The 15,211-nt window shown below is 35.0% G+C and overlaps 1 protein-coding gene across 6 annotated transcripts in view; it reads right to left on the bottom strand.

The window, feature by feature from the left end:
• The window catches only part of PPP3CA (protein phosphatase 3 catalytic subunit alpha), a 330,028-nt gene that overhangs the window by 36,758 nt on the left and 278,059 nt on the right, over positions 1 to 15,211 (bottom strand). For all 6 annotated transcript variants that reach the window (XM_050791104.1, XM_050791105.1, XM_050791110.1 and 3 more), the window contains 2 exons: positions 3,776 to 3,901; positions 1,615 to 1,689 (listed from right to left, as the gene is read on the bottom strand). In XM_050791104.1, the coding sequence (XP_050647061.1) occupies positions 1,615 to 1,689; positions 3,776 to 3,901 (201 nt within the window). The remainder of the gene's footprint in view (positions 1 to 1,614; positions 1,690 to 3,775; positions 3,902 to 15,211) is intronic.

Below are 15,211 nucleotides of genomic sequence, written 5' to 3'. Positions count from 1 at the left end.
GTCTCTCCAACCAGTTTGCAACTTCTTCAAGGAATAGGTTTTTAATGCATCTTATAACCCTGAGTGTCCTGAATCTAGGACCTCTGAGTATACTTTAAGTAATCTCCAGACTACTTACAATACTGAATACAATGTCAGTGCTATGTAGATAGTTGTTAAACTGCATTATTTAAGGAACAATGACAAGACAAAAAATGTCTTATGTGTTCAGTACAGATGCAACTTTTTCCTGAATTATTTTCAATCTGAGGTTGTTTGAATCCATGGATGCAGAGCCCTCCGATATGGAGGGCTGACTGTACTTCTGCTTTTTTTTGAGACGGGATCTTGCTCTGTCACCCAGGCTGGAGTATTGTGGTATGACCATGGCTCACTGCAGCCTCAACCTCCTGGGCTCAAGATTTCCTCCCACTTTAGCCTTCTGAGTAGCTAAGACCAGAATCATGCACCACCACACATGGCTAATTTTTTGTAGAAATGAGTTCTCCCTATGCTTCCCAGGCTGGTCTCAAAATCCTGGACTCAGGTGATCTCCTGCCTCAGCCTATCAAAGTGCTAGGAACCACTGCACCCAGCCCCAACTGTACTTCTTAAATGCAGTAAAGTTTGCTTTTATGCTTTTCTTCTCTAAGTACATTTTGTCAGTTTCTATTCATTTTGAGGTGCTTTTGTAAGACTCAGGGTAATTTTCTCCTCCATATTTAACTTCATGGATCTGTGCCCCTTGCAGAAAAAGCATACTCTGTGAGGGTAAACACCAAGTAATATCTTAAAAAACATAAAAAACTCCTTATAGTTTATTTCATTACCTATTACTACAGAAAGAAGAAATATTGGGATTGACATAAATACCAATATATCAATATGTAAATGTCTTCTTTTACCATAAATATCAAAACTTGAATAATTGACGTGAGCAATTCCATTAGAGGACATTTTTAAATTGCCTGGTAAAAGAAATTGTCCAGTAAATGGTAACATTTGTTAGAAAATAAAGGATTACATTTGTATCAAAAAGCCAAAAAAGGTCACTTAGCAGTATGAGCTACTGAAAGCTTATTAAAACAGTTTACTACTTTAACAATGTTTTTAAAGTAATGAGAAAATTCTCAAATTTGTTTCTTATACTTTTAAAAAGTAAACAGAAAATAAAATCATATCCTTCATTCTCAATTTATATATATATATATATATATATGTTTTTTTATTTATTTATTTATTTTTTTTTTTTTTTTGAGATGGAGTCTGGCTCTGTCACCCAGGCTGGAGTACAGTGGCGTGATCTTGGCTCACTGCAAGCTCCGCTTCCCAGGTTCACAACATTCTCCTGCCTCAGCCTCCCGGGTAGCTGGGACTACAGGCGCCCACCACCATGCCTGGCTAATTTTTTGTACTTTTTGGAGAGATGGGGTTTCACCGTGTTAGCCAGGATGGTCTCGATCTCCTGACCTCATGATCCGCCCGCCTCGGCCTCCCAAAGTGCTGGGATTACACGCGTAATATGTTATGTTTTAAACATAATCCAAATCTTAGAAATGTATTCTTAGGTTTAGCAATGAGACTCCAAGTAATTATCTGGCAAATAGCATTAGCACAAAGGCTCAAGCCTCTTACCATCAAATCCATCTTCTTCTGACCCTAGTTCATCATCAGAGCAGATGTTGAGGACATTTACCAGCATCTCAGTCACTAAAGAGAGAAAGCAAAGAAAGAAAAGTCAGGGGGTTTTCTGTTACAACCTTAACTATTACTCTGGCAATGTTAATGAGCAAATGTAGCAATAACATTTCTTATTTAGATTGTATATAGAAGCAGTTTCCATAAACATCCAGATCATAAAAAACAGCCTTTGTAATTCTATGCAGACTTTATAAAACTATTAGCTCATGCTTATGATATCTAATGGTAATATTTACTAGCTCTAGGTCAATAGACAATGACAAATCAAATATGTGGATGTGAATATACTATAAATCAACGAAAGAGAAAATAGGTTTTTTTGAATTTTTATTATCACACAATGATAAGGCTTAATCCAGATCAGATTACAACGTTCTGTTCAGTAGGGACTAAGAATGATGAATTTTTAAAATATTTTTAATCACCTAGAGAACTTCACGCCATTATAGGCATGTGGTTTTGTGTTTATTACAAACTGCTGATTGAGAAACTAATATATCTGAAGTATTTTTCAGAATACTAATTTTAAAAATGTATTGACAGAAATATCATTAAATTTGATTTTCAAAAATGCTTAAAAAATTAAATAGTTGCAGTTTAATCAGAAATTTACTTAATAGATTACAGTAGGATTATATAAAAGTGTTGTACAGAGGAAATTAGTACTGCATTATTTTTATACTACAAAGCATGCTATTTACATTTAACAATTTTTGAAATTAGATTGGATTCTACTATGCACGTGAAAAGAAGCCTGTCTACTGCTTCTTTGAGAGCTAGTTTTTAAAGTAATATGCTATTTCAAAAAATGTCCTTCTAGAATTGAAGATGTATGATACAGAGTGAAATTTCAATGGAGCCAACATTGATCCAGAGTTTCAGTTTAATTATCAAAACTGGATTTTGTGTACCAACAGATTAATATGCTAATTTCTAATAAATGTCCCAAATTTTAATAATTAATAGAAACAATTCAAATAGAGTGCTCAAAAGGTGCCCCATAGTTGTCAGGATCCACACTGCTTCTGTTTCCAGTGAAGTCAACCGATGATGCTACTCCAATTTGATCAGTGCAAGAAAGTTGCAATATGGAGTAGTACTGGGATTATTTATCAGAGACTATTAAAAATTTATTTTTGATTATTTTGATATCCAAAGGGAAGACTTCTTTGCTGACAACTCAAAACTTCACTGGTTTAATCATTTTAGGGCATTTAAAGGGAAAACAACAATTAGGGTTTCAGAAAAATATTTAGCTTTTCTCTGATACTCCTTATAGGACATCATTACTGTGATACGTAGGGAACACTCATCTTTCTCGTAATGCCCATTCACCTTCTCATGGAAAATATGAGACGATACGTGATAATCAATCTGTGTATCACTGTTAGGCCTCCTGAATGAAAAACAAGTGGTGCAGGCATTTCCTCAAAATTTTTGTTGGAGTTTAAGTCAACATATGAAAGCAAAACAGAGGGGGAAAGAAGGCAGGCAAGAAGAAAGTTAATAAACAACTTTTAAAATGTAAATTTGTCTCCTGTTCTGTACCTTATAATGTGCTAATGCCTACATTATTGATGAACTACTTTGTTGTTGTTGTACATATTGTTCTTCAAAATATTGTAGCCATTAAGCACTATTAAATAATAATTTATTAACATCAGAAATGTAAATAGAGCATGGCTATCCTAATCTTTTAATTTGGCAGATAATCTTTTAATTTGGCAGATAAAATTAAATAGTCCTTTGGGATTATAGTACAAAGGGGTAAGGAAAAAGTGTAGACATTACTTGAAACCAGGTAAAGCTGTATTTCCATTATATTTTAAAGAGTTATATTATTCTAATAAAATTGTAAAAATTTCCTAAATATTTGTTTTTGTTTTTGTTTTTTTCTGCTTCCCACTAATTCACCAATTGTGTTCTGTTAATAGGATGCAGAGTGACACACTTCTACCTCCAAATCACATCTTTCATTGTACAACTTGTACATTTTATTGGCTGGGCCAAAGTTCTTCTCTTTCTGAGTGTTTAATCTCCTTTCCTTCCTTCCTAAACTATTTTAAGAAGAACATCTCAGGATTCCACAACATACCTTTTTCCCCAACAAAAGGCAGGGACCAAGTAAAAACATCCATGAAATTTGGAAGCCAGTATGGATGAGGAGAACAGTTGAATTGCCTGATATTCATAACATTGTTCTCATACTTCAATACTGCAGCTAAAAATAACCAAAAAAGGATGTCAGAAACACAGGACATATTTCGGCTTCTATGTATGGCTTTACCTCATCAAGAAAATTCAACCATTTGACTGAAGTTCCAAAACATCCAGGCTCATACCTTAGGCATCCCAGAATGCTTATATAACTTATGTACTTGAACCTTATTCTACACAATATATGAATACTTAATATGGAATTGTATAACAAATTAGAAAATATTTATACAAAATAGTTAATCCACTGTCTTTCAGGAATTGTATCAAGCTCCCCTTTCAGCCAAGAATACTTTAGTTTTAAAATTTGATATCTGATGACACTAATAAAAGTGGCACAGCTAAGTTTGACATAATAATCTCCTGAAATATTTGAATGAATTTATTTTTTAAAAATAAAACTTCATCTAGTAGAACTCCCAACAATTGTACAAAATAGTTTAAGTTAGATTGCTTTATTTTTTAATGCTTATTTTATTTTTTAAATTAACATAATAATAGTACATATTCATGGGGTATATAGTGATGTTTTGATACATATAATGCACAGTAATCAGATCAGGGTAATTAGCTATACATTAAATACCATATCAAACATTTATCATTTATTTGTGTTTAGAACATTCAATATTCTCCTTCCAGCTATTTGAAATTATAATCTATTATTGTTAACTATAGTTACCCTATGGTAGATAGCTTTCTTGACTTAATAAAATAAAATGTTTGGATTGAATCTCACACAAAATAATGTGCTTCTATCTAACTCTATCCTTGATTTCTGAAAAAGATGTCCATCTATGACTCAGGAAAACAAATCTGCATGCTTCACGTCTCTGTAAGTACTTTCAATAAAGGAAAAGTCACCTGTTTTAGTGGGGATCACCTACTCTACGGATAGACAATTTTAAGTTGCAGGAAATTCTCAGGTTGAGTTTAAACCTGCCTTTACCAGTCACTGATCATAGTTTTGCTATGTGTTTCATATTTAATATTTAAAAGGCTGTCATTCTGCTTCTGAATGACAGCCTTTTAAATATTAAATATGATACTCAAGCATATCTTCTTAGGCTTTGGCAAGATTTCATTTTTATTATCTATTCAGGGCATAATTAGTATTACATTAGAAGACAGTAACCAACGGAGTCTACATGATATCATAGGATCTTTTCTTGTTTATGTTACGGGGTTGAAAATACAGAAAAATTAATCATTACTTTTTTGTTTATACTCAGAATGGAGGATCAGGAGCTGGAGACACATCTTGGTATCTGCTTTATAATCTTTTTCAAGCAAATTATTTTTATCCCCTTTCATCCTCTTTAATTTGACATGGCTTCTTGATGCTTTAGCTCATCATGCTCAACCTATTCTGAATGCATGCCAGATCGGCAATGTCTCTGTTAAAATGTGGCCCAGAAGTAATTTAATCTTCTAGGTCGGTTTGAACAGTGCAGAGTATGGGGAGAATATATCGTTTTCTGTGGTGTGGATACTATATATATCATATGCCTAACAATATGTTGATGTTTTTAGCAGCCTGCATTTAACTAAACTCGTACTTGTGAATGGTAAGGCCTTTGTTTTGCATTGTTATTTCTGGCTGACCAACATGGTTCCAGGGAACATATAATCACAGACACTTTGGGGACAAGAAATGTAGATAGTGTAGGCAATACTGATATGAAGGTAGTCATCCTCTTCTTCCTGTGGAATTCTAATTCCTGCATATGTTTCTGTAAACCCATTCCCTTTTACGTTGCTTTATCGTTTATGCCATAAGGATACATTTACATGATATTAAAAACATGCAAAATAAAAAAAAAAATCAAGGCAAACTACCATACCAATACTTTTGATTTTCAGTTTAAGAAAGGTGACGTATTTCCTATCTTTGCTAAGTGCTACCAGAGCTCTAGCTCCATGTAAAAGGTTTTTACTATTTCAGAACACTGAATATTCACAGTAGAAATGCATCCTCGTATCTTCAGATGAATCTTTAAGGCTTTAAATTGTCTTTTTGAAGAGTAATTTCTCCTCTAAGTTCCCCCACTTTTTATTAACCTTAGGTTGGTGGTATAGCAGGCAGAAGAAAAGTAAATATTATAATTAACAGTGCCCTGGAGGCAAGAGATAGGCTTTATGTAATAATCTGCACAACAAATCTGAGAAGCAGGTGTGACTGCCCTTATGTTACAAAGGGCTTGTGGTTGAGAAATGGAGAAACTTGCTCAAGATCACACAACCAGTAACTGACAGATCTCACTCATTATTTAAACTCAGCTTTTTCTGACACCAAATTCATTCCCTTTCTTTCATTTCCTGCTGTCTCTCATAAATTATAAATGTATGAATTCTAGTCCTAGCTGTTATAATAATTTAACTTTGAATATGGATTTCATAATTAGAGAGGTTTTAGTTTTTGCCAAAATACATGTTTGAGTGAAACAGGATGCAATTCACAAGCAAGGGTAAGGCTCATCCAATAGACAAAACAGAAGTTCTGTTTTGTAGCTGGTGAGATAAAAGTTCATTTGATCTTGGCTCAATACAATTTACTTCAGTACCTACTGATAAAAGCAAATATTGTTTTTAGATTTTATTTTCATTTATTTACTGAGTATTTGATATATGCCAGGCATTATGTGTGGCCCTTTATAAACATAATTACAAATCTTCACAATATTCCTCAAAAGTGGTTCTTATCATTTATATTTTGAAAACAAGCAAACAGAGATGTTATCTGCCTACAGTCACACTTAGAAAGAGGTAAATCTCACTTTTGGCCTGAGTCTAAAGTCCCTCATCCTTCTAGTACATCATAATATATTCATTCTAATAGTATAAATAATTCAGTGTCTATCAAGTTGTGGACACAAATTCTTTATCCTTCCATGTTTAATCTCTTTAAAGAAGAGCACTGGACTGGAAAGCCAGGAGTCCAGACTACAAGATGGAATCTGTCACTAATTATTCACCAGACTAAGGTACTTAGTATCTTTAAGTTAAGTCTCAGTTACCTAACTATGTGGGTTTATAAATAATTTATAAAATCTCTTCCGGATCTGAATGATGTTAACAAACTTCATTGTAAACAATGAAAGGCCTCATCACTAATGCAATAAATAATATTCTCAGTAGTTCTATAAGCTATAAATAGAATTTTTTCTAATTTTTCTCTAGCTCGAAAAATCCTAAATTGAAAAATGAAATTACACCAATATGTATTCTTTTTTCTTCAGCAACACATTTATGCAAAAATACTTTTTGAACAACCTTACATTAGTAAGTTACTCAAAATTCTGATATTTTTGTAAAATAAATATATAACACAGAAATACATGAGGAAAAAAAAAAAAAAACTAAAACAGTCCAAAATATCTGCAGTCACGAAATTCACAGTTAACGTTTCATCTTCCACCTCCCACATCCTCCGCCCCTGCCACCTGCCTCTGACTGTCATTGGGATTACAAAACCCAACTGGAGCCCTAACAGTGTGCTCTTCTCTGAAGTACTTGAAAGACATTTATCTCCAGTACAATATAAATAATACAAATAGTTGTACTTCAATAATCACTCAAGACCACCTCCTGAGCCCTTGTCTGAGAAACAGAAGAAAAAAAGAACAACAGTCTACCACCAAGGAGCTCCTTTATTCTACTGGCAATTCCACATGACCTCTTGTCACTTAACAATTGTAACAGAGAGACTCTGACATACATGCAGGCCTGACATGATTAACCATCCTTCAGAGCACACCAGACACCACAGAAATAAATGCTCTTCTGCTGTACTGGCAGGTATGAAGAACAGCTGGAAGGAAATTTGGTATAATGAAAAGAATACTAATCCCACAAATCTGGAAGCCTGACTGCCAGTTCTTTTTCTGATGTCAAAATTACTGTCTTAAAAATGCAATCCACTCATTTTATAGTACCTGTAGAACCCTGGGTTCAAAGACATGCTGTAAAAGATGTAAAATTAGTAATCAAGGGCCTGCTCCTACTTGGTGAATGCAGAAGGGGGACTGTACCTCGATTATATCTAATAACACAACTGGTCCCCTGTACATAGTGAAGTCCAAGGAATAGAATCTATCTTATTCCACTGCTCTGTCAACCAAGCCATGTACTAAGTTGCCTGACCATATCCAAATCTGTAAAACAGGGGGTCTTTCTTACTTTAATTTGAAATTTTGATGGGACCAAAAAAAAAAAAAAAAAAGCTAGTATTTAATGAAAACTTGAAAACATTTCTCAACATACTGTCTACAATTTCCATCACCCAGGGAAACTGGAGACAAAGCAATGAATGACAAGAGTAGAAAGATCAAAAGAAAGTTTCTAATTAAAGACCAGCTATCAAAATTATTGCTAACAAGTGGTATTAACCAGTTTACCGAACCACACATGGGCTCAGCACTTCTGAAGTGGGTGTCCAGAAGAATACAAAGTTCTTTTTCTGAAAAACCTGTAACTGTAATGCTTCCACCATACCTCCGGCACTCTTCACACCACTAGTCCCGATTTTAAGACAGGGGAGAAGAGGTCAAAAGAATGGAAAATGACTTGAATTTTATTCCTGTCCTCACCCTTTTGCTAATGTCTTTCATCTCCTTATCCCTAACTGACCATCCTCTTTCACCTTCAGAAGATGGGAAAGAGGGAGAGAAAAGAAACAAAGATGAGAAGAAACCAAATGGGGGCATTCCAGAATCATAATCCATCCAGAAATAGCAAAAGCACAAAGAAATTGCATAATAGACCTAGGATGTTTTTTCCTTCCAATTCTTCCACCCGCAGATGCCCTAGCAGAAAAACTAGCATCAGTGTGTTCTTTTGGCAAAGTCCTACCATCACGAAAGGAGGCATAATGCCTTGGTGGATACAATTCCTGAAGCAGGACCCATGCAACTCATAATGTTCTATGGCAGCATTTGAAGATTATGCCGGTATGCTGCATGCAAGGGGTTTTTTAAATTCTGGGAGCCATGCTACTTAGTTTTCAAAAATCTGTATTTTCTCATAAAAATTACTTTTTGGGGGTACAATTTTCATTTAAGATTGTGTGAAGATGTATATATGTATATTCACATATATGCACACTTTTCCGTAGTATATATTATAGCATTCATGAACACAGTCTCTACAATTCCTTCCATTTTAAAATCTGATTTCTAACTTCCACCTCCATTTTTTTTCCCTTTCAATGTCCTAGTTCTTGCTGGATGAATTCTGTCTTTAAAAGATTCTTTTAAATATTATTAATAATTTAGTTAAAGGGAAATGTACTAATTCATGATGGTTACAGTATTTGGTGAGCAAGGACTGTAGTCATAAATTTTACTCTCTAGATCATAAGCTTAAGTGAAAAGTATGTGTTCAAGTCACTTATGAAGATAGACTTCAAACCTTAAATTTTTAGGTAATTTGACCATGATATTCTTCAGTATGAGAAAGGTAACGTTTATATTGTTTCATCCAGTACCTAATATAGGGTCTTTCACAGGCAAATTTTCAGTAAATTCATATAATGACTAAATTTTTCTTTTTTCATTTTTCAAGAGATGGGATCTTGCTCTGTTGCTCAGGCTGGAAGACAATGGCACAATCATAGCTAACCGCAGTTTCGAACTCCTGGGCTCAAGTGATCCTCCCGCTTCAGCCTCCCAAGTAGCTGAAATATTTTGTTATTAGTGGATACAAACAGTAGGTATATATGACTTACTTGAAGCTGTGAGATAATTATTTTGTATGTATCAAGGACACACATGTATGCTACTATATATAATCACTTTATGTCCATTCTAGCCCTTGCCCCACTCCTCTTACTCATTAGGTGGAAATGGAAATACATTCTCAATCTTTATATACCTTATATACCTTGTACATGCATCCTTCATAGTACCTACAACACCTTTTTGAACTTTGTTACAAGTCTCCTAAATAAAATATTCATATTATCTTACTTACATGAACGGCAGAGATGGCATTTAGATATTTCTGGGAAACAGTATGAGGTAATCTTCTGATTATGTGCATGTGTGCATGTGTGTGTACTGTTGAGCACTGAACAATGCAGTTTTGAACTGCATAGGTCCACTTATATGCAGATTTTCTTCTGCTTCTGCCAACCCTGAGATAGCAAGACCAACCCCTCTTCTTCTTTCTTCCCCTCAGCCTGCTCCAAATGAAGATGATGAGGATGAAAACTTTTATGATAATCCACATCTACTTAATGAATAGTATATATATTTTCTCTTGCTTATGATTTCCTTAAGGACATTTTTTTTTTCTAGGATTTGTGTATCATATACTGTAAGAATACAGAATATAACACACGTAACATACAAAATATGTGTTAATTGACTGTTTATGTTATCAGGAAGGCTCTGGGCAACAGTAGGTTATTAGTAGTTAAGTTTTTGGTGAATCAAAAGTTATATGTGGATTTTTGATTGCAGCAGGGGTTGGCACCCCTAACTGCTGTATTGTTCCAGGGTCAATTCTGTATGTTTCCATTCTTAATATAGGGCTAGCAAATTATTAACCAGGTTATTATTCATATATAGAATTTTGGGTAAAGTAAGTGGAAGGAAGACAATAGAAGGAATGAGGGAGGAACAGATCCTTTTTATTCTTTTATAGTGTTATGTACTGAATCTGGCATATGGTTGATGCTTAATTGTGTTGGTTGAAGAAAAGACCTAAGGAATGAAAACAGAAAATGGGAGAAGAGGGAAAAAGAGAGGAAGGAAACACAAAGCATATAACCAATCAGGATACTAAAAACATAACTAACAAAATACAAACAGAAATCTGAAGGAAACATAAAGGAATTTAGGTAAAAGGCAATGTGTCACCTCAAAGGCTAAACTGTTTGTTTTAAAATTGTAAGAGCATGTAAATTAGAGAACAGTGGAAACGACACTAGTTCTGTCACACGGTAACTGCATGAACTTGGGCAAATATTTCTCCTTCTTTAGTCTTTACCTTCAAACTTGTAAAACAGGAATAATATCTGCCCTCTCATTTTTAAAGTATAAAATCAAATAATCCAATTGCTGAGAATGGGGCAGGAAAAACAAAACAAAACAAAACACATGTGATTAATATGCATGATAATCTTAATCAGATGAAATATTTTGTCTCTGAGAAATGTAAAGTATTATAAGTCTGTTCCAAATTCTTCAAGGAGGGCATGGCTATCTATTTTAAATAGTTTGCCATTTTATAATTCCCACCTAATATATTATACTTACATACTAGGATCCAGAGAATTTGGGGCCAATAATTGATCTTTGTAAGTAGCTCAAGACCAGTTAAACATTGTGAATCATTTCTAACATTACAATTTTGCATAGAGTATTTGAATTTTTTCTAGCAAATTTTTTTTTGTTGTTAATAAGAAAGAATCACTGGCAATTATCAGTTTCTTAACAGTTTTAGCTAGTGAACTCATTTATGTTCTAATCTATATTATGATGATGCTAAAGTGAGGCTTATGCAAACCTAGACTAAAAACAGAGAGAGAGAGAGTCTTAGCTGAAGCTTTAAGCTATTGGAGGAGAAGGCATAGGGATAGTAAACACTGTGCCTTTGCCTTGCTCTCATTTGGTACAGCTCCAAAAGCCTAATAAGGGTAACTGTACTCTGGTGGGAGGTATTTTGAAACTGGTGTTATCTCTACACATTCGTAGAAGACCCTTTTCAACTTCAAGCTTGGACTTTGTATCAGGCCTTGAGCTATAGCTTGCAATTATTCTAGGTTATCTCCAAGATATCCTTGGCACTGAGTTAGTATTAAGTTCCTACACTTCGTATCAACATTGTTTTCCATGGAAATAATGTCATGGCAGACTTTTTGACACTGTAAGAGTAAAGTCTAAGAGTCTCTTGCAGGTCTAGAATTCCTAGATAATGAATAGCAAGTGACAATCCATTAATTCAAGTTTTTAACATTCCTCGGATTGTTACTGTTTTTCTCTTGCTGAATACTTTATAGAGAATGAGATTTGTAGAGAAGTACGTTTTAGTTCAACTGAAGATTCAACTAACCATCAGGGCTATCAGACAATGGAATTCAATGCTTTAAGATGGATTCTTTGATTGACCCTTTTCAGCTGGTGGCAGAAGAGCACTTGGCAATGAATCTGTATGGAGGATTCAGCATGGAATCCTTCTTTGTTCCCTGGTAAGGTCTCCCATAACTCTGACATCTGAAATCTTGTAATTCTATAGGCAAAGCTTTGTGAAAAGCAAGAATTACCTCACACACTGTGTCTTACTTTGTTGAGGTTTCACAACTACTTAACTAAATTTACAATTAGAGAGTAGTGATTTTTAAGAAATCAAGATGGTCATTTGTTGGTGCAAAGATACAGAGATTATGTGTAGATTCATTCAATTAAAATATATAGTACAAGGTATCTTTCAATATTAAATTTTAATGGGATAGTTTATATTTTACCATCCCTTCCATTAATTAAATGTTTAAATGTGAGCAAGTGACTACTGGATTAAAACTAACTTATTTACAAAGTGGCCTCCAGCAATGACACTTTCACAGTGGAGCTGAATAAACAAAAGCAAAAGCGCGTTAGGGAATACATTTTAAAGGGATTAATGAATTATTTATTTCAGAAAAATGTAAAAGGTATTCTAACTTCGTTCTTTTAATAATGCATATATTTGGATGCATAACACTCAGGTAATTTTAAAGTGATAACAAATAACTCTTCATTTCAAAAGCTTTCTTTTCTTATTGAAGAATGGTTAGAGTCACCTAAACATAATGGAACCATGAGGTGAAGAGTGGATTAGCGGATCGTTCACAGACATTTCACACAACAAAGCTAAGGCAGGAGAGTACAGACAGAGGTTAATATGTGGGCTCTGCAGTCAGTATGCTGAGTTTCAATTTCAGTGCTTTCTGGTATCAGCTTGTGTCAACCTTGGGAAAAATATGCAGTTCCTTTGTGCCCTAGATTTTCATCAATAAAATCAAGATTATAGAGTAATTCATAGGGTTGTTGAAAGATTAAATGCATTTATACACATAAACTCTTTGAGCAGTATCTGGCACATAGTAAGTGCTCAAAAAGTTATTATTATATGCTGTTTATAGGAACAAAGTGAATAGCATAGGTATAGTATGCTATCACAACTGAAGGGAAATATTTACATTGGCTAAATATATTACCAACTGAAGACTTTAAAAAATATGGCTAACAGGGTGAAACCCCGTCTCTACTAAAAATATAAAAACTTAGCCGGGCGTGGTGGCGGGCACATGTAGTCCCAACCACTTGGGGCCAAGGCAGAAGAATGGTGTGAACCCCGGAGGCGGAGCTTGCAGTGAGCTGAGATTGAGCCACTGCACTCCAGCTTGGGGGACAGAGCGAAACTCCGTCTAAAAAAATCTCTCTCTCTCTCTCTCTCTCTCTCTCTCTATATATATATATATATATATATATATATATTTTTTTTTTTTTTTTTTTTTTTTTTTTTTTTTTTGAGACGGAGTCTCACGCTGTTGCCCAGGCTGGAGTGCAGTGGCGCGATCTCGGCTCACTGCAAGCTCCGCCTCCCGGGTTCCCGCCATTCTCCAGCCTCAGCCTCCTGAGTAGCTGGGACTATATATATATTTATATATCAAGCTATATCACTCAAAGTGACAAAGATAATGACAATGGTAAATGAAATTAATATCACGGTTGGATTAATTACACATGTTGAATCTTGGATATAAAATGCAATGAGAGGAGACATTCTGCTGAAACCACTCTGCAGTGAATTTTTTATATATATATATATATATATATATGTTTTGTTTGTTTGTTTGTTTGTTTGTTTTTAGATGGAGTCTCACTCTGTTGCCCAGGCTGGAATGCAATGGTGTGATCTTGGCTCACTGCAGCCTCCACCTCCCAGGTTCAAGCGATTCTTACTCCTCAGCTTCCTGAGCAGCTGGGACTACAGGTGCGGGCCACCACGCCCGCCTAATTTTTGTATGTTTAGTACTGATGGGGTTTCACCATATTGGCCAGGCTGGTCTTGAACTTCTGACCTCATGATCTGCCCGCCGCAGCCTCTCAAAGTGCTGTGACGCGCCTGGCCCATCTACCACCTCATATTGATAATAAAAGAATACTAAAGGGTTTTGTTTGTAGTTTCTACTTTATTCCTTCATATAAATTATTGTATTTCATACCATTTCTCAGTGAACTCTCTTAGGCTTAATAATGATTATGAGAAATTATCTTTCTAGTGTGTCTAATTCTATCATACCCACATGGCTTTAAGAATCTTTATCAAATAAATGAAGGAATAAATTAGGGGTTGGGGGGACGTCTTACTGTTTTGCTTTAGTAAAAAAACAAAAATAAAAAAGTAAAACAACCTTGGCCTACAATTACTGGAAAGTACCAAATATACTACCCTGACTGTATGTTTACATTTTTTATAATGCAATAAGTGATCTGGGGCAAACAAGTACTCAGGACCCATTAAGAGCATCTTCAGGTTTGAGATGATGGCAGGAAAAAAGTACATGCTGAGAAAACTGTTGTTATGGGGCAAAGTCTCTGGATTAATTTTATGCAACTTGTAAAGCAACTAGTAATCACATTTAACCTGTGGTTGTAAGGATACCAAAAAAAAAAAAATGCTTTAAAAAGTCAATGCTAAAAGTTATGTCCATGCTTAAGACAAGCCTCAGGCTCGTAGAAATCAATCTTTGCTATAAAACATGGTTCAACTTTGTAGGGGAGGAGCTCTTTGATGTGCTATGGTGGAGACAGATATGTTACTTGGGGACGCCTGGGTATAGATTCAACTTTCCTTTCTGAGACTCCTCATCTCCCTCTCAAAAAGATCTGAGCTAACTGGTTCTGAATTTGGCTTGTGAACCACAGGGGTAGCAGAGATCTATAAGTGTGTGAAAAATATTCCTCAATGATAAAACAACCTCCTAGTGGAAAAAAATTGTGGTATAGTATGGAATGAGCTTCTGAGGTCTGGCCATACCACACTGTGTAGACAGTGTCACTGAGGGTTCCCGCCAGAAGTCTGGAGACCAAGTCGAGCTGGCATCTGATATGTTACATCTGTTCCTTTATGCTCATATCATGACTGCCAGCAAAATTCTTATGTTTGTTCATTATAGCAGCAATTCCATTCTCTCTTACAATGGTATCTTCCTGCCAAGCCAGAAATTCTCTTTTTACTTATAAACGGTATCTTCTTGAAGCCTATGACTCCTTTTTGACTGGAAAATATATGAGGATGCTGAAAACATCAAGCTTTGGTAAGACTG

The sequence above is a fragment of the Macaca thibetana genome, chromosome 5 (assembly GCF_024542745.1).
Source record: "Macaca thibetana thibetana isolate TM-01 chromosome 5, ASM2454274v1, whole genome shotgun sequence".
In the NCBI taxonomy this organism is placed as follows: Eukaryota; Metazoa; Chordata; class Mammalia; order Primates; family Cercopithecidae; genus Macaca; species Macaca thibetana.
This window is presented reverse-complemented; position numbering and strand designations above follow the sequence as displayed.